Source organism: Varroa jacobsoni, unplaced genomic scaffold (genome assembly GCF_002532875.2).
Source record: "Varroa jacobsoni isolate VJ856 unplaced genomic scaffold, vjacob_1.0 scaffold_280, whole genome shotgun sequence".
In the NCBI taxonomy this organism is placed as follows: Eukaryota; Metazoa; Arthropoda; class Arachnida; order Mesostigmata; family Varroidae; genus Varroa; species Varroa jacobsoni.
The window spans coordinates 140204-159689 of NW_019213182.1; the positions used below are offsets into that span (position 1 = coordinate 140204).

General features: G+C 47.0%; 1 protein-coding gene across 3 annotated transcripts in view; it reads left to right on the forward strand.

The window, feature by feature from the left end:
• LOC111258960 (uncharacterized) overlaps positions 1–19485 on the forward strand; it is a gene marked incomplete at its 3' end in the record, with an annotated part of 98719 nt that extends 79234 nt beyond the window's left edge. For all 3 annotated transcript variants that reach the window (XM_022830576.2, XM_022830575.2, XM_022830578.2), the window contains 6 exon segments: positions 73–1679; positions 2510–2839; positions 4582–4738; positions 5500–5583; positions 7229–7453; positions 11675–19485. In XM_022830576.2, coding sequence (XP_022686311.1) covers positions 73–1679; positions 2510–2839; positions 4582–4738; positions 5500–5583; positions 7229–7453; positions 11675–19485 — 10214 coding nt within the window.
• Between the last annotated feature and the right edge of the window lies 1 nt (position 19486).

Here is a 19486-nt window from a genome sequence, read left to right on the forward strand (position 1 = left end):
AGATTTCCCCAATATATTTTTGGCCCAAATCAAATTCTTATGCCAATTTCTATCTATTCTTGGGTATTGCAGAAGTACCTCGAAGAGGCTGACTACGGCAATGACTTGCCATCCGTTCAAGCACTTGCATCACAACATAAGACCGAGCAGAAGTTGATCGACCAATTTCAGAAGAACGTAGACACTTGCGTCTCGCGGAAGAAGCACTTCCAAGGACAAGAGCTTGACTTCTATGCCCGTTTATTAGCCCAACTTGAGCGGAGTTACTCGGACGTCGTAGTGCTGTCGAACAAGCGCATGTCTGACCTCGATACTCTGCTAGAGTTTGTCCGCCGCGCCCACGAGGAGATGACGTGGCTCAGCGAACGCGAGGATACCGAGATTAACCGAGACTGGGCGGCCGCTAACATAAATCTCGTCGAGCTAGAGGCTCATCAGAGCTCGCTTTGCCATCAGATGGAGGGTCGCGAATCGCAATTTAACTCGGTTCTCGAGCAGGGCAATAGCCTGATCCGCCAGCGGCATCCCGCTCACAAGACAATCGATTACACCCTTTCAGCGATGCATCTGAGTTGGAGCTGGATGGTCGACCTTATCCAAGCACTGCAAATACATCTTCGTCACTGCCAAGATTACCAGCAATTCTTCCGCGAAGCGAAGGAATGCGAACAGTGGCTGCAGACCATCGAGGAAAGGCTGAACACGACATTTTCACGAACCGTCTTCTCAATTGACGAGGGCGAACGGCTGCTCAAGCAAATGCAGGATATGCGCGAGGACATTTCGCGCTATTCGGCCATTGTCAATTCGCTCATCGACCGCTCGAAAGATACCCTGCCGCTCAAGCAGCGTCGCCAACCGCTGCCGCGCCCATTGCGGATGAATGCAGTATGCAATTATAGCCAGGGTAACATGCAGATCTACAAGAACGAACAATGCTGGCTGCACGATAATAGTCAACGTACTCGCTGGAAGATCATTAACCAGAAGGGCGCTGAGGGTATGGTGCCCGGCGTAGTGTTTTCTATTCCACCGCCCAATCCTGAGGCGATCGATCTTGCAGAGAGCCTCAAGAGGAAATACGAGTTGCTCATCAAGCTGTGGACTAAGAAGCAACACAAGTTGCGTCTCAACATGATTTTCGCAACTATTAACATTGTCAAGGGCTGGGATTTGAAAACGTTTAAGGCGATGGAGCCATCACAGAGGGAGAGCATCATTCGTGCGCTTAATGATGACGCAGACAAGCTGCTGACCGAAGGCGATAAGAACGATCCGGATATGAAGCGTCTGCGCGACGAGATCAAATACATCAGTAAGCTTTACCAGGACCTGTTACGTCAGCTCAGGGAGGAAGAAGCGGAGAATTCTCCCAACGCGCCGGCGAGACGCTTCGCAGAAACCTCGACGAATCTCGATCAAATTTTGCGGGAGAAAGAGCGATTGCTCGTGCAGCACCTCAACGATCCAATTCCTCGTGACCTCGACGCCTTAGACGAACTTCATTCGCATCATAAAGACTTTGAAAGAGATCTTGGAAGCTATGAGGCTATGATAGCTGAAATGAAGGTGGCATTCAAGCAAATGACTAAGAGGACTCCCTCACAGCAAGATAAGCACGACAAAATTGTTGCTCTTTGGGACAAACTCTGGACCCTCTGCAGGATCTACGCCGAAAGGTATGTTTGTTCATTATTTTTATTCTAATTCCTAGTACACCTCAACAAACTCGAATGCACATAAGTGCAAAAAAGCGAAAGAGATCGAGCTGCTTTTTATTTTCGTACTAAATCGTTCTAAAAAAAAAAAAAAAAAAATATATATATATATATATATATATATATATATATATTTTTTTTTTTTTTTTTCAATGTATATATATGCACATTGCCAGGAAAGAGGACCTGAGTACGTACAACTCTGAATGACAGTTTGAAACGCTTCGTGCTCACAGGCATTGAAATCCTGGGTAGTTGTTGATTCGTTTTTGCAGGTCTTAGCCTTCACACAACGGCAAAGCAACAGATTGAGAAGTTAAGTTACTGGAACAACGTAGTAAAGAAAAGTCTCCGTTCTTAAAGTTCTTAGCAGACTGGCGCTGTGAATTTGAAGAGATCTTGTAGCCATTCGTGTGGCTCGGCATTCGATCCTGCTAAAGCCAAACAGCGTGACCCGTGTTCACGACGGCCAGCATGGACACACAAAGCAGCACATCTGGGTTATGGCAACGGCTAATGAGCACATTATCAGTTGTTGGGTAGAATAGTCCCACGAGTGCCGTTTGCTCTGTCATTGTAAACCTTTCCATTATGAAAACAAGTCAAAATTTTAAGCGTTCGATTACCAGTTGGCTGCTCTGCTCCCCGACCATGGAAGGAATACGTTCAAAAAAATTCACTTTGGACATTGGAAGCGCGATGTTTATCTACGCGGTATAATTGCGTAATGTTAGTTAGTCTTTCATATGGTTCATGTTGTACTTTGTAACAAGAATTCTTTGTTATTTCAGGCTCAAGTCTGTAGAACTGGCGATCACTTCTTTGAAGGAATCGACCCAGGCAGTGTCCAATGTGGAAATCTCTCTGGCTTCTTATGAAAACCTCCCTCAGGATGAAGAAGCGCTCAGAAAGATCCACGAGGACCTGCTGGCCATCCAGCTGGAAATGCAGCAACAACAGCCACTTTTTGACCAGCTGGTGACGAATGTTACCGCAGCGAAGAAGGTGACAGAAAAGTCGCGACCTAACGTCTACACTCACCCCGATCTACGAAGATTTGATGAAGACACTAAGAAGGTGCTTAAACGCTGGAGTGACGCTCTGAATCAGATCGCTGAGAGGTAAGCGTTTCCTCTGCCCATCAATATACATCCCATGCACGTTCATCAAGTATGTTCGGGTGGGGTGGTAATACAAAGCGTATCTACTAGCACCAAATCGATCACGTACATTATAAATGCGTTTCAGAGAGATGCACTAGTAGCAACTACTCAGCTAGCTAGGAACGCGGTTATTATATATATATATATATATATATATATATATATATATATATATACACATATAACTGTAAATACAAGCAAGCCAGCAGACATTTTCGCGCCGCTGATGACTCTTTGAAGCCACACGGGCCCCCAGTAAAGCGATGCGAATCATCTGGTTAATTAGGTATATCCTATATATATTAATTAGGTAGGGCATCTCGGCGATATACCTAACCTTGTACTTGCTGCTATAGGTTGAATGGCACATACAGGCACGGCACGCACCGTAAATGATCCGATCTAACAAACGCAAATAAAAAGAAACAGCACAATGATAGCTACCATATAGAAAAAATATTGTAGTAATACACTCGTGGGCAGCGCAGCTTTGGCCTGAGTTCTGTCGATCGATTGTTGCCGTTCTTTCTTTCTCGTCTGCTCGTCCGCACAACCCAAACATCTGTATTCAGCATACACAGGCGACACCCAATACCTCAAAGCATTTGGCTGGTGATGCTGCGCACCCGCCTCCCGTACAACTGCAGTGTCCTCCTATTGCTATAGTCGCAGCCACTGTAGTGGAAATCACTCGTACTCTTCTTTGTCGCCCATCGCGTACGTATGGTCTGCTGGTCTTTGTTTATTTAGCAAACACAAAGTGGCCTTTGGTAACGCTACGTAGCAGGCGCGATGCAGGCTAACATCGAACACATTAGATTACGACCAAAGAGGTAAGACTGTTGATCAGCGAACGCCTTATAGCTAGCTATCCAGCGTCCAGGTAGTCAGCATCCACGAAACCATCTATCGAGGCCTGCCTGCGAATGAATTCAGCAAGAACCTTCGTAGCGGTCTTGGCAGCGCCGCCGACAATGTCAGCGAATCCTTTGTCGTCCTTACCTTCGACGAAATATCGCGGGCGTAATGATCGTGATTGCCTTAAGCCATTGTTCTTTCTTTGTGAGCAAGTGAATGATTAGTTGTTACCTCGTTGTGTAAGAGGTTATAGGCTGCGACTATACATATACGCAGACACACTGTGTCCATTGTGTGTAGGGCGGGACCACGATGTCTCAGTTATTCATTCGGGCTTGTTATCTCTGGAGCTGTTGGTCCGCGCAGCGTTTGATGGCAGCAAATACAGCGCCTACTGTTAAGCATGTTGCGATGTTCAGCTAGCTTTTGAATCGACAGAAATCTGCACCCGCGTAAAGCTGGCGAGCGAGCACTGGAGATTTTTGAAAACTCGAGTTAATCAAGGTAGATCGCGAAGGCAGGCCAAGATCTGAAGGCTGTAACGAGACTGTTTTCCGGCTCATGTCATCGGTTGTGCTTTAACTGAGGGCGCGTATGTCGAGCACTATTTTACTCGAGCACTAACAGAACGGACCGCCTTGTTGCCTCTATTGGCAATCATTGATTTAGCACTGTACCCTCTGATTACTTTCCTGTTTATCCCAGTGGAGGGTAGCAAGGGGGTGTATTGCCATGTAGTAATCGATGTTCATCCCTCAGGCCACACGTGTCTTATATAATTTTAAAGGTGTCAAGCCTGCAATTCGCTAGATTCTAACACGTTGGCTTCGTCTGGCTTTCAGGCTTCGCGGCTGCGAAGCGGCCTCAGAAATGCTGAGAGCGTATCGCAATAAAATGGACGAGGAGAAGCAATGGGCCAACCAGATGACCATTAAGGTGAATACTATCAAGGAAGTCAAAAGCTCGCGTGATGCGGAACGTGAATACCAACAGGCCTTGGTGAGCTCCACCTGTCTATCACGCTGTTCTAAGATCGACACCGCTCCGACGCGCTTTCAGCTACATCACAAATAATAACCCCGTCATGAAACAGACGTATCATCCACATACACTGCCTAGGACCATTCTATGCATTCGTAGTATGAACGACTAGAATAAAACATCTGCACACACCCAAACATTGATTTACATTTACAAGCTGTCGGTTAGCTCATTGAGGATAACTGAGTCGGGTTGCGACCGATACGCTAGGCAGGTTCCCCATGGATCATATAGTACTCGCTCTGACATAGGACAGCTTCGCTACGTAGACGAGTTTCGTTAATTCTATTGCTATAACCTTCTATCGCAGCGAATATATAGATCTTAGAACATGGTTACATGGCGTATGTGATAGAGGCGAAGCTCGCCAAAATAACTTAACACCAGACGTATGACACGTCTACAACGCCTGTTTCGATAACCGCGTGCAAGTACGACGTACCGCTGAAACATCGTATTCTCACCGAACTAGATAGACATGTGAAATATTAACGGTATAATAACTTCTTAAGTTCAGTATAGAAGACTCTGTCTTTGCTTCAACAAATGACTAAGTGACTCGCTTACGACCAACACTACGGTGTCTAACAAGAGATAATCAATACTACTTTAGGTAAATGCTGTTGCAGGTAATGGCCAGATAACGACAACTTTACCAGGGATTATTAATACTTGGTAACCGAAATTAACGCGCTTATCTTTTGACCCCCTGTTTTTAGTCCCTATTTTCATCGCTCACGGAACGGAAACCCGCCCTCGAGGATCTGAACCTCGTTGGTGGCCGCTACATTCGTGAGGCTAAGGTGTGTCTCGATGTTATTGTTCCATTTCATATCCGTGTTTTCTAGTTCTCGATAGAGTACTGTTTTTGATTGATAGTCTGGCTGTCAATCTCCGGACGAGATGTTCTTCACCCAGCACACTAGCTCCATCTAGAGGAAGACTTCTCGAAGACTCCTGGTACCTACACCTCGGCTGTAACCTTGCATACCCCTGCACAAAATTGAACCCTGCACCGATTAGCTTTCGTGCCATTATTCTTAGCTCTAAAGCATACAGTTCATTAAAATCCTCCCCTCCCTGTACCACAGACTCTTTAGCCCTCACGTATCTTTTATTATTTGAACAAGTGTATCCTGATCGTTTTCGTGCTTGATTCTTTCCATTGATGATCTGTCTCTTAAAAATAGACGTCCTAGTTTCCTCCCGATTAGCCTAAACCTCGCGAAGCATGCGTTCTTGCACGTCCTATTGCATGCGCCCCTTAATCGTAATCTCTAGAATTTCTCACGAGTATTCCATTTTGAAGACTATTCTATTCGGTAACACTTGCTGTCTGTACTAATCGAAACGGTATCAGTTCAAACATTTCGTAGGCTTGCTATCCCCCCACACGCCATCGCACGAACGTATTCTACCGCTCTATTGCGGACAGGGTTGCCGCTTTGCCTGCCGCGGCGCGCAGATTGCCAAAGGGTTGTTTTGTTGTTAAAGGTCAAATCCTGTACGCTGACGTTTTCGGCGTTTACGGCTTCGGCCGTACAAGAAGTCATTGGCCCCGCAACGAATGACACCCACATATAGATCCATGTAGACGTAATTTTGCCGCAGCGGCAGTCCTGAAGTGCTACTTCGCTCGTTTTCATTGTTATTTTGTTAGCTGTAATAGTAGTACTTGTCGATTTTATCGCATGGCATTTGGTTTTTATCCGTTTTTTTTTTTTTTTTTTTCTTTTGTATTTATTTGGTGTTTCTGGCCATTTCATAATCGCGCCACTCGCGTCCCAGGTTTAATAGTTGTGACAAATAGTGCTGTCTTTAGACTTCTGCTGTTGGCCAGTGATTTCTTATTGTCATGGACACACAGCTATCATTGTCATTATTGTAGCTGGTATGATGTTGTGATGTAGTATGATTACGGTCATTGATCCTTTCCTATGATATTTATACATCTGTTCCTGCTCCGGCATCTGACAGCGCATGGGCCCGCATGTCCCACGCGAAATTCGTCCGTACATTAAATCACTGAATCAATCATCGAATCACAATTGATTTTTGTATATGCACCTCACACACATCGCATGATCTTCGTTCATTACTTGTTTTATACTATTTGTTCTCATTTGGTTGTATTGTGCACGTCTATATTTGGTAAGGTCGAAAGTGAGGTTGCCACTTTAGCATGGTCACCGTTTCGATCCCCATCGTCTGCATCCTCAAGCATCTTCTGCCTGCACCCATCAAGAACTCTAAATAAGCTTTGCACCAACCGCCGAATCGAACTCGATGAGATTCAACAATCTGCACGATGTTGGTACCAGTCAAGAGTCAGAGAGTCATCGACGAGCCAGCTTCCTGTTCAGGGTCCCCCACCGTCCATTTTACCAACGCAAATCATAAATCGCACTCCTTGTTGACAATTGATCTCCTTTGAACTTCTTCCGGCAGATCTACGATCTCAGGAATAAGAATTACCGGGAAAGTCTCGAGGACGCCCACCCTAGTCTTGATGCTAGTCTGAAACAAAGAAGAGCTCTACCAGGAGCAGATGGTGCCGAGCAGGTCGAGAAGGAGCTTGATCAGGCGAACGCCGAGTATCGGCAAATCGGCGAAAAGCTGAGTCAGCTTCTACAATGTATGCAAAAGTACTTCACCAGCGAAGAACGGCACAAGGTGTGTGTTAGCGTGTTTCAGTTTATGGACTGTGGACCACTGCCGAACCCCTCCCGCAGGCATACTTCCTGTGTTTATCATACGCTAGCACGGTGACAAAATGCTTCGCTTATCAAAACTTACGATCAATATTGAATCAACTCTAGCGTCGTGTTGGCGTATGACATAGCTCAGTTCAGGTAGGCTAGTGGTAATGGCAGTGGTCCTCGACGAGAGAGAACTAAGAGAAAATTTTTGACAAAAGACATCAATCACTCCTTGCGCTACGTAGACAATATCTTACAGTACGCCTTAGGTTAGTATACATAAGTCGTATATATGCAGTCATCATTTGTACTGCTAAGTCTGCTGGTTCATACTGAACAGTAAGAACAGCGGAAAATCTGTTCGCTAGAAGTGTTCAACATGAAGCACCTCTGTCTTTGTTACGTACAAGATCGGCGGCGTTCCCCAGCCTTTGGGAGAATACGACGCTGAGCCGCTGCCACGTGTATGTACGAAAACGTCCGTGTGGCATACAGCGGTCGCGGCTCCGGCGGTTCGAAGACAAAGGGCTTTTGAATGGCCTGTTTTGGGCATGTTCTTCTGTCTCAACCCTGCTCAGATCAGTGCTGATCAACTCGTTAGTGCAGTTTATTCATTATCAGCGACAGCTCACAGTTCGATAATACAATTCAACCGCTACCACATTAGATTCATTCCGTTGCTGGTGAGACTACTAGCTGCCCTACATAAGCTGCTAACGGGCGACCGCGTGTGGAGAAAACGTTGTCTTCAACGGGCTTCACTTTACGTCGACTATAGTTACTTCTCCCTGTCGGTTGCTGAGTCCAGGCGGTTGGTATCTGCTGTCGCCCGCAGACCCGAATGACGCATCGATCAGAACGAGCCATATTCCCAAAAAAGGAAATCTCGCACGTCCTGCGTTTGTTCTCTACCATCCCCTAACGGCCACGAAACAACGGCGCTGATTTTAGATATATTTTGACACAAATAAATATAGATATATTTATGGCGTACGAGAAATGGAACGTGGGTCTGTTGACTAGAAACTCATTTAGTGTATGAAAAGCACGGTAGCGGCGGCGGCGGCGCTCTGATTTGCCGCTTATAGGTTTATAAGTTAGCTGTTACAGGTCCTGCGCTTAGGTAAGTGTGCAACAGATTTTCTTAGAGGAATCCAAGGTGGACTTATTTATGACAGAGGTCACGATCTAACATTTTTGTACAAATATTGGCGGACCAGGAACTTCTACCAAGACAATATATATGTATATAAATGTATTGCTTTTAACAGCTACTACTCTTCGGCTCGATAAATTAATGTAGACCGATAAACGGGGAAATAAGAAGGCGACAAGAGTTGACGACGGAACATGCTGCCATTTTGGTATGGCTAAGTGTGCGTCTGCATTTTATAAAATCTGAAACGAAATTTTATGTCCTCATACAGCCAGTCACGTCAGAATCTTTTACACTTCATATACAACAAGATCTCTCTAAAGCGAAGTCCAATGGACAACAACGCTAAATCGTGTAGACCAGCGCACTGCATCCGACGCCCGAACTGATAACGGCCCTTTTTAGGGGCAGAATTTCGACTACGGCGCATCGCAGTATCTTATACGATCCCAAAAACAAATCGTTGAGACAAACAAGTTTGCCACTCCCGTAGTTGCACCCAGCAGTTCGTCGTTTTAATGGAGGTTTCCGCCGCTAACCAATCAACCAAATCAATATACCCGCCGGCTTTCATATAGATACTTGTACACGACCCATAAATACTAGCGGATCGTCATAGATAAGAAAAAGTTAATTGGTGTAGCAGCATTACGCTTTTTGCTGCTTGAAAGCCGTCAGCTCAAGCTATCTCCGTCGGCGCGGGGAAGAAACTGTCTGTGGGCATTATTATTATTAGTGTTATTATATACCAGAGCGCATTCGGGCAATTGTCGTGGGTGAAGGAATACAGCCTGCGTTTTGTCGCGCCGGCCAGAGTGTTTGACCGGCAAGCGGTGGCAAAGGATTTTTTCCATAGAAAGAATAAGCCCTAATATACTTTTTGTTGATTGAGTTCCACGCATTAGGGAATAGAATAGATACATTTGTTTCTCTCGTCTACAACGACGACAAGAACGGTAGGGATAGTTGGAACGTCACTTGCAGGCCGTTCATTAATGTACTATTATTTAGATAGACTTGACATCAGTTCTTAACTAAGCACATTTCGTATACGTTTGTGCAGACACGTTTTTCATTGCTAGAGCCCGACGCCATTTAACCTGCCCGCGTATGAACTCCTGGTAGCAGCGGCATCTCTCAACGAACTCCCCGCCCGTGTCATCGACTTCGACTGGCCCGTGACGATGAGCTTAGCTTTTCCACGACGTTTTTTTGCGCGCATGTTTTTTCCGGCAACTGCCCACACTGCGGCAAATGTTTTATTATGAGATCCAGCTCCGAAAAACAGCAGCGGTCCTAGAATTGCTTTTGCCTATAGCAACATTCGCGCCGCAAGTCACCGACCGTCCCAGAACTAGCTTAAGTATTGAGATGCTAAACGAACTCCAATTCACATGAACCTGTAAAAATATTCGTTTCTCAGTCCCCCCATTTCCTTTCTGTTGAAATTGATGCAATGAAATGACTACATATTATAGAACACTTTATTCTCTTTGCCTAATTTGCCGCGCGATGCGACGCTGTTTATTGTACAGTCTACGCTCTGAGTATTAGGGCAAAGCTGTGACGACGATTCCGTTAGATGGAGACATATAACACTGTTCCTATATATATATATCACTGCGATGTGTTTGCTTGACACGTATCATGTCGCAACCATCACGAGGTCTGAAAGCTGCAGCGGCAGACGATTATGTGAACTCCACAGTCCGTACTGACCCAAGCTTTCAACCGGATTGAACCTGTTGCTAACAGCATAGGACGCCGCGGATATCGCGCCCAGATACCACGAACCGGCGCCCTGGTCTCTGCCCACGCGCTTGTGGCGCTGCTGGTTTGTTTATTCGTTCATACAACCACGAATCTTTCATCGATCAATATTACTGACTCACAACGTCAGCGTGTGAGGGCATCGCTGTACGTGTGCCACTGCGGATCTGCTGTTATCCTGTTTGAGTGCTTCGCTGTCTGTCAGTGAGATGTGCAAAGGTCTATGCAAGTTTCGCTTGTGTTTGTTGGGGATGGACTGAGAGAGATCCAGTGAGTGTACAGGCAATTTGTTGTCGTCCTTGGCAACGATGATCGGACCAGCTATTTTGCCTGAGATTAGTTGCCGCTGCGACCAATGCTGCCATCACTTCTCTTACCGTTTGTGCTGGTCCTCGCCCACAGGTGGTCCGTGGCCCCGCTGTGAGGGATATCGCAGCAATAGTAACAGCGGCGTCGGCGTTCGACTGATTCTTTCGGTGACTTTCGGAGCAGTGCTGGCACCGTAGCAGGCAAGCGTTGTTGTCTTTTGTGTATTGCCGCTACGGACAGTGCTCCGTTTGCGCCGACTGACTGTCACACGGAAGTGCTGACTAAGTCACACTGCGCAGTCCTTCACTTTGCCTACGTCCATCGGGCAGGACGTATTTTATTTAGGACTTTCGATGTTACAGCGGCAATAGCAGGACAACTATCAAATCATCACTGCTGATTGACTACAAGCACATCTGTATGGTCCAGATAGCAGCGGTGAACCTAGGCACAATAACGATGCAAAGCGACATATTATCCGTGAAGCCTGAAGATGCTTTGTCATCAGTAGAGCAACACTAACGGTAACATTGCAAAGGCGAAGTAGTAGTAGTGCTAATTATCTCGGAGTTTTTCTACTAGTGATAATAAAGGAATCGTACAGCTTATCAACAAGTGTATTCTAGTGATAACGCGAACATAAACAACGTGTGTGCGTATCAGTAGTAATAATAGTAATAGAAGACAACAGAAAGGCATCGATGTACGTGTTACGTGACGTTTTGTGGTGGTAGACGTAAGTATATAGGCGACACACGAAGCGCATTGGAGTGATTTGATTCTAGCTATCGTTGATGTCATCGACAGCCACTTGTCGTATGCATCTCGGCTGTTCTTTATCTGCGCAACTTTATAGTGTATTTACAGTGCATAGATGGTGAAAAAATCTAACGCTGACAAACATTATTCTTTATGCTAATCTGATCTATTTCTCGTGTTCAACAATACCGTGGTGTGCAGACTGAATCTGAGAGTGGCACAAGGGGAACAGCACAAGTGCTGAGTGCGTATCCTGTGCCAAGTGTTCCGACCATTGTGACTTATAAGCAGCAGTGGGAATTACCTTCCACATACGAACCCGTTGCGTCGAGTTCGACGCAAGCTGACAGACAAGACCAGCAAGCGGAAGAGATGGACTTCGCAGATTCCACTCTGCGGGGCTCCTCATTGACAATAACTGAGCTGAAATCGACAAAGCCTATTAGGGCCCATGAAGACAATCCGACTGCCGACTTCCTCGTCAGGACCGCCCTGAAAGACACGAAAAGTGATCAAAGGGTGCCTCTTAGTGTGGCGTTGAGATGCGGTATCGTTGACTCCAAGTCTGGTAAGTTTGTCGATACGAAGACTGGCAAGCAATACAATCCCAATGAGGCTGTGGAAATCGGCCTAGTCACTCAGCAGTACCTCGATGTACTACAAGCTCCCTGTGGTATCGTTGATACACGAAGTCAGCAGGAGCTAACACTGTTGGATGCGATCCGCTTCAACTTCTACGATCCACATCGGCAGACTCTGCTTGACCCGAAGGGCAATCCAATATCGGTTCAAAAAGCGATACAAACAGGATTACTGAAGAACCCAGACACCATGGTCAAGAAGCTGAAGCTGATTCGAGTGACACGATTCAGCATCACCGAGGCATTCGATGCCGGTCTCATTGATTCTAAAGAAAGCCTAGTTATAGACCCGATGACCGGCGAGACGTATACTATTGATCAGGCTTTTGCACGAAAACTTATTGAGCCTAAAAGGGAGAACGATGAAGGTCTCACATTGACATACGCTCTTGATCGAGGTATGGTTGACGATAAAGGCCGACTCATTGATAACTGTTCCGGCGGCGTGTACGACCTGAACGAAGCGCTCGCACGAGGAGTTCTTTGCTCGGACACACGAGAGGTGGTCAACAAGAAGTCCGGTAAAGTTGTCAGTGTGCCTACAGCTATTCAAGAAGGGCTCCTTAATGTCCGTAATGGCCAGTACGTAGACGAGCAAACAAGAGAAAGACTTCCGCTAGGGGCTGCTCGTAAGCGTGGCTTAATTTCACCGTCACTGACGTTGAAGGACGCGGAGGCTCAAGACCTTCTCGATGAATCAGGAACGATCCTGAACCCGCACACCAAAAAGAGAATCAGCCTTCTCGAGGCTGTGTCACTTGGTTTGCTCGACGCGAACATCAAATGCATTTTGCATCCGATTACTCAGGAAGCAATGTCTTTGACAGAGGCTATGCACCAAGGTATCATTACGCCCGACGGCAAGTTTGTTAATCCAAGGACACATGAAACGATGAGCATTATCAAGGCCGTGCATCGGGGCCTGATCTCGTCTGTTTGCCAGAAAATGATCTTTGAGGTGGAAGGCTTTCAGGACACCAAAACTGGGGACAATGTCAGTTTCAATCAGGCTGTACATCAAGGCATTATTAATATGAAAAACAAAACTTTTAAGGATACGAAATCGAATAGAATTATGACGTTGAAAGAGGCTGTTCACAAGAAACTCATTCTTGAGCAGATATATGAGATGCTGACTAAGTTGATTGGCCTCAAAGATGAGAACGGCGAGGAGATCACCCTTCTAGAGGCAGTGTTCGCTCGTCGTATCGATCATAAAACTGGTCAGGTTCGTCATCCGAAGACATTGATGCCAATTTCACTTCGCGATGCCGTCAAAGACGGCATCATTACCTCCGAAGGAGCTGCGTTGCTTAGAGGGTTGCTTCGCATTACTGTAAGCACGGCAACAGTTACTAAAACGATCACGCGATATGTCACCGTTCAGTCACAGGGCGGCTCTGCTGAAATAGGCATATCATTTCAAGAGGCTGTTGAAAAAGGTCTCATCAACGAAGACAATGCCACGTTCAAGCACCCAAAAACTGGTGAGCTCATTAATTTAGAGGATGCCATCAATGATGGTCTAATCGTCCTATCTGCTGAAAGCACCCGGGACCTGAAGGCTGTACAGGCGATTCTCAGCACAAAGACCAAGACGCGGGTGGTGACGACGGAACGCGAGATGAGAGAAGTGATTGAGAAGACAGGGTCCCGGAGCAGTTCGCTGACCAAGTCCAGCGTTAAGGCAGAATCGAGGATTGAAGTTAGTCCGTCTGGAGAAAGCTCTATCGTGACGACTTTGAAGGGTACACCAAAGTTGCAGGAGATGTCATATCAGTGCTCGTACGAGGAGACCATAGAGACCCCCGACAGAAAACGCCAAACTTCGTCCGCGGAATTTTCTTCGCCCGATTCGGTGTCAAAAAAGGTTTCGGTGAAGGTTGACACAAAGAAGAGAGATGAACCTATGGATGGAAATAAATCCTCAGAGAAAAGATTACCAAGTCCAAACAAAGGCAAAGTTGCTGCTCCCAGTAGCCCGGAGGATAAAGAAATAAAACAAAGCAGCACCGACATGTCAGTAAAGTCAGCATTAGAACCAACGAAATCATCCAAGTCTATTAAGACCGGCAGCCCCACCCGAGAAAGTTCTTCGGCTTCACTTCGATCGAGATCGACGAGCCCCCAAAAATCCACTTCAGTGACAGGGTCTACTACTGTCATTACAACCTCGACTAGCGGTGCCACGCCGAAAACTGAAAAAGCTTTCTTACCTTCGATCGGACCACAGCGAAGTTCAAGTCCATCGAAAACCAATGATAGCTTAACTTGTAAGGCTAATGATACGACTATTCAGAAATCAATAGAAGGCCGATCAGTAACTAAAACATCAAGCCGCAGTAGTAGCCCAACGAAAGCTACGGGCCACGTATCAGTAGAGGTGCATGGTGAGCGTGACACAGACCTTACACAGTTAACAGAACCACGCTTGTCGGAGCATTTCGCGATAATGAAGACAGAAGAACTTTCGTCTGAGTCCACCATAACCACTGCGAAAACGGCTACGACGGTTAGCAGCAAAACCCCAACCACATTATCGACGGATGCCACAACTAGTCGAACGACAGAAGCGGGCAGGGTATCTCCCGGAAAGGCCAGTCCAGAGACCAAGCAGCGCCAGGTCGCGCCTTCAAAACTGTCGACACGCGCTACTTCAGAGACGAGCAGCACGGTTGTCTGTGACATTCCGGCAAGAGGTTGGAGTCTCGAAGATGTACTGACGAGAGATATGCTAGACGTTCACAGCGGCCTGTTAACTCTTCCTGGTACTGACCGAGTTGTCTCACTGGAGGAGACTGTAAAACTACAATTGGTCGATCCCGAATCCGCCGAGGTGACAGACACACGAAGCGGCAAGACCTACAATCTTCTTGAGGCGTTCGAAAAGGGATTGCTCGACCCTACCGGTAATACGCGGATGATGTCTAACAACGTAAGCTTTAAAGAAGCAATTGACTGTGGTATCATTTGCCTCAAGGAGATGAAACAACCTGAGGTCGAGGCGAAAAAGCAGCTACATATCGCAAAACCGGTTCATGGCGAGCCAAGTACCGCCCTTGAGAAGATGAAACAGTTTACTCCATCCACGCCGCTAACCATAATTCGGTATGACGAAAGCGGTCAGGATATTGACCTCGGTATTGCCGTTGAGGCAGGTATCGTAGCTCCCGAGGACGTGCAGATTACGGATTTGCGAACGGGCAAAAATATTTCTCTCAAGGAGGCGATGGCTTCCGGGACGATTGAAGAGAATACCCTCATTTACACGGATAAGCAAAGCAAGAAAAAGATGGGCATACCTGACGCTGTAAAGTTGGGACTGATCGCCGTTTCAGCTCCAGAGGCTCTTGGCGTCGAAATGGTTAAAACCCTAGCCCAGCTCAAGAAAGCGAAAGAAGAGAAGACTCAGAAAACGGTTACATGTACAGAGCCTGTTCGTGCAACTACGGAAACAACAAAGATCGTTCGAAAGGCTGAACTAGTAATCCGCGATGCTGGGTCTGGCAGAGAAATTCCCGTTGACGAAGCTCTTCAGATGGGTATCATTGATAGCGGATTAGCCCAGGAACTTCGCGATTCTGCGAAAACGACTGAACATACGGTGCACACCACTACAACGGTAATGGTTACCGACCCCAACACCGGCGAGTCGATGACACTCACGGACGCCCTTGATAAGGGTGTTCTTTCAAAGGACGCCATCGAAAAGCTCCAGCGCGGAAATGTGTCTGGAGTTGTGACCACCGTTCAGACAGCTTTCGTTCGAGAAGACAAAGGAGCGACGGTCTCATATCAAGAATTTATGACTAAGCCAATGTCGGAAATTACGAAACAGGCGGGCGAAACCAGGCTAACCATTAAGCCGACTGAAGCCATTTCCAAGTTGTCCACAATGGCGGAAGAGGCAATCACCGTTTACCGACAGCCTGTTATGCTGCAAAGAATTAGACGAATACTCTATCCAGCAAACGTTGCTTTCCAGCGAGGCTTCATCGACGCTTCGAGCCGCGACATTTTCGAGGAGGTCATACAAAATAAGGACAAGATGGGACCTATGACGCTATCAGAAGCTATCCGCAAGGGAGTTGTTAAAGACTCAGTAGTCACTGACCCTCTAAGCGGCAAGCAACTTTCGTTGTCCGAGTGTGCTGAGAAAAAGATTGTAGATGACCGCTCGGGACTTCTAGCCATTCCCGTGGGACGGCCTTTGGCCTTAGGCGAAGCTTTACAACAAGGACTAATTGACGTTACAAGTGATAGGATTATCCATCCGGAAACGGGCGCTGACCTCAGCCTTCAGGAGGGAATACTCTGTGATATAGTAGACTATAACTCAGCTGTGTTACATCCTGATGACTCCGAAACGCAACTCTCGGTCAACGAAGCCATCTCTCAAGGCGTCCTTGATAAGCTTTCAGGTGAGTTCTTCACCGCGAAAGGAAGCCGAATTCCGCTGCACGAGGGTGCTGAGAGGTACTCACCAGTGCAACTGGCTGAAAAAAACGCTCCGGGGACGGCAAAGCGAATGCCAAAACTGGCGCTCACGTTTCCTGTAGCACTCGAGCGTGGCCTGATTAAAACTTCAACAAAAGAATTTGCTCATCCAACAACTGGTATACTAATGCCCGTCAAAGAGGCTATTGAGAAAGGGCTTTTGCTTGACCAACAGATAGCCGTTGTCGAAGATAGTTTTGACGTTGTTCAGGCTCTCGACAGACATCTCATCGATGCCGTCAAGTGTACGGTCCAACACCCAAAGACCGGTAATGAGACGCCTGTACGCGATTCAATGGAAGCCGGCACGCTCCAGCTGAAGCCGGTACCAGCGCGCCCCGTTATGGAATCATCAAGCCAGGTGACGTCATCAAAAATAACCGCCAAGGTAACCACGATTAAAAAGACACTTTCGATCTCACCTGGCTACGAAATGGCATCGAAAGACAGTGTACGTGAGAAATCAACAGGCAAAATCTACCCACTCGACAAAGCAATCGCATTTGGTTTCGTCAAAGTGGAGGCGGAAAGCAAGGATACAAAGCAGACCCTTTCCGATGCAGTGGCTTGTGGCGCCGTCGATTTGGCGCAAGGTACTTACACCGATCAACTAACCGGAGCGACAATACCAGTGTGCGAAGCACTCAGTAAAGGAGTGCTCGTACAGGATCGCCAACCACATGGAAGCGTAACGTATGCGTTAGCTGAAATCTTCGATTACTATGACTCAAATACGAAGAAATTTATGCTACCGTCCGAGTCGCAGTCGTTGTCGTTTACCGATATCAGGAAGAAAGGTCTTCTAGATGAAACTGCTATGGTGTATCAGTTCAAGACAAAAGCTTGTGTAAGCACACGCGAATTCTTGGACGATCCGAAAAACGGTCGACTAATTGAACAAGGAAAGATCAGCGTGTCTGGCCGTATTGTAGATTTGCAGGATGCGCTAAAACAAGGGCTTGTCGCTACTGTGGCTGCGCCCGCAGTTGCTGCGTACAAAATTGCTCAAAGCACGTCAACTGTCATCAAAAAAGCCGCAGAAAAACGACGCAGCTCTTCGCCGAAAGAGACGCTCGAATCGCCTAGGCGCCACGTATCGAAGCAGGAAGACTCAGCTTCGTTTAGTGAGTACCGCCTCTCGTCACGGCCTGTTAGCCCATCGAAGATATCGGGCGCCGCCGTGAAGGAAATTGCCGAGGTTACCACCACGGTAAAAGCTGGCTCCCCCACAATCAGAACGGTAGAGGTTGCTAGGACAGTAAGTCCAGGTAGAGTAGATTCCACACCGGAATCAGCTACGATGAAGACAAGCAAATTATCGTCTCGTGCAAGCAGTCCTTCAAAGACAGCCAAATCTACAGTTATTGAGGTTTCAGAGGTGACAACAACAGCTAAAAGAGCGTCGCCTTCTACAGCTAGTCCCCAGACATCTAGGACATCTAGCCCAACTAAAATTACTGAGACAGTTGAATACACCTCTCGAGGGTCTTCTTGCACTACTAGTCCGCTGAAGATTGCTGGGGACGCCGAGACTGTCTCTGCGTATGATACACAGGCCAGCAGCGACGTTCAAATGTTGTCTTCAACATCAGAGATATTTCAATCGTCCACCTTTACGACGTCTGCGCTTGAGGAGCCAGCTAGTACTTCTATCCGCTCAAGAAGCCCTTCGCCTCAGAAAACCGTCGTAGACGAAACGTCTCTGAAGAGCGCGTGGCAATCGAAAGAAGAAAGGTCGCATACAAGTGAGACGGTGAAAGTCAAGGGATCCCCATCGACATCGAGACGATTCACTTCACCAACAAAGCCACCTGAAAGGGATACCTCACCTGGAAAGCCCTCACAAAGCACAGCAAAGGTCATCAAAGAGGAAACTCTGATAAAAAAGACAATATCACCTCGAGCTCCATCGCCGGTAAAGGCAACTGAAAGTAAAGTATCTGAAGATACCATGAGCAAGGTTAGGATCACATCGGGTTCGAGGTCATCCTCACCGTCGAAGCGGGGTACCGAACAGCTCCAGGAGACAACGGAGCGTTCCAGTGCTATGACGTCGAAGGTTACTGAGTCCAAAAGCTCAAGCTCACTTACTGAAGTAAAAACATCAAGCCGCGCCACATCGCCTTCAAAAACAACGGTGGACATTACTACAGCCATGTCCAAGGCTACGGAATCGACTGTCAGCCAAACCTATACTAGTGACATGAAATCATCAAGTCGTTCAACATCGCCTTCGAAAAAACCAATGGAGGCTACGCCAACGAGTCTGAAAGGCATCGAGTCACTCATGAGCTCATCAGTGAAAACATCAAGTCGATCTTCATCGCCTTCAAAAAGGGTGGAGAGTGTCACTACCACAAAGCAACAGAAGACAACCGAGTCAGTAACGAGCTCGATGTCGTATTCGGAAATTAAAACGTCGTCTAGTAGGTCATCATCGCCCTCAAAACGAGTAATAGAAGGAGTGTACGAAACTATCCCGAAAAGTGCCACTGCCTCTTCACCGAAAGCCACCGACGTACCCGAGTCGTCGCCCTACGCTGAAGTAAAGATGAGAAGCCGGTCTGCCTCTCCTGCAAAGAAGGTTAGAGAACATGAAAAGGTCGTAGTCGAACGAGTAACTCCGAAAGTGTCGTCGGATACAAAGGCGACGATATCGTACCCTGAGACCAAGACGCCTACTAGCTCTAGTCGTTCATCGTCGCCATCAAAACGCGTGACTGAGGAACGTAATGAAACGTCCACCGAAAGGAAAACAAGTAGTCGATCGACGTCACCTGTGAAGAAAATGGAAACAGCAGGAACTCCCTCTCCGAGCCGATCAACACCACCTGTGAAGAAAATGGAAACAGCAGGAACTCCTTCTCCGACCCGG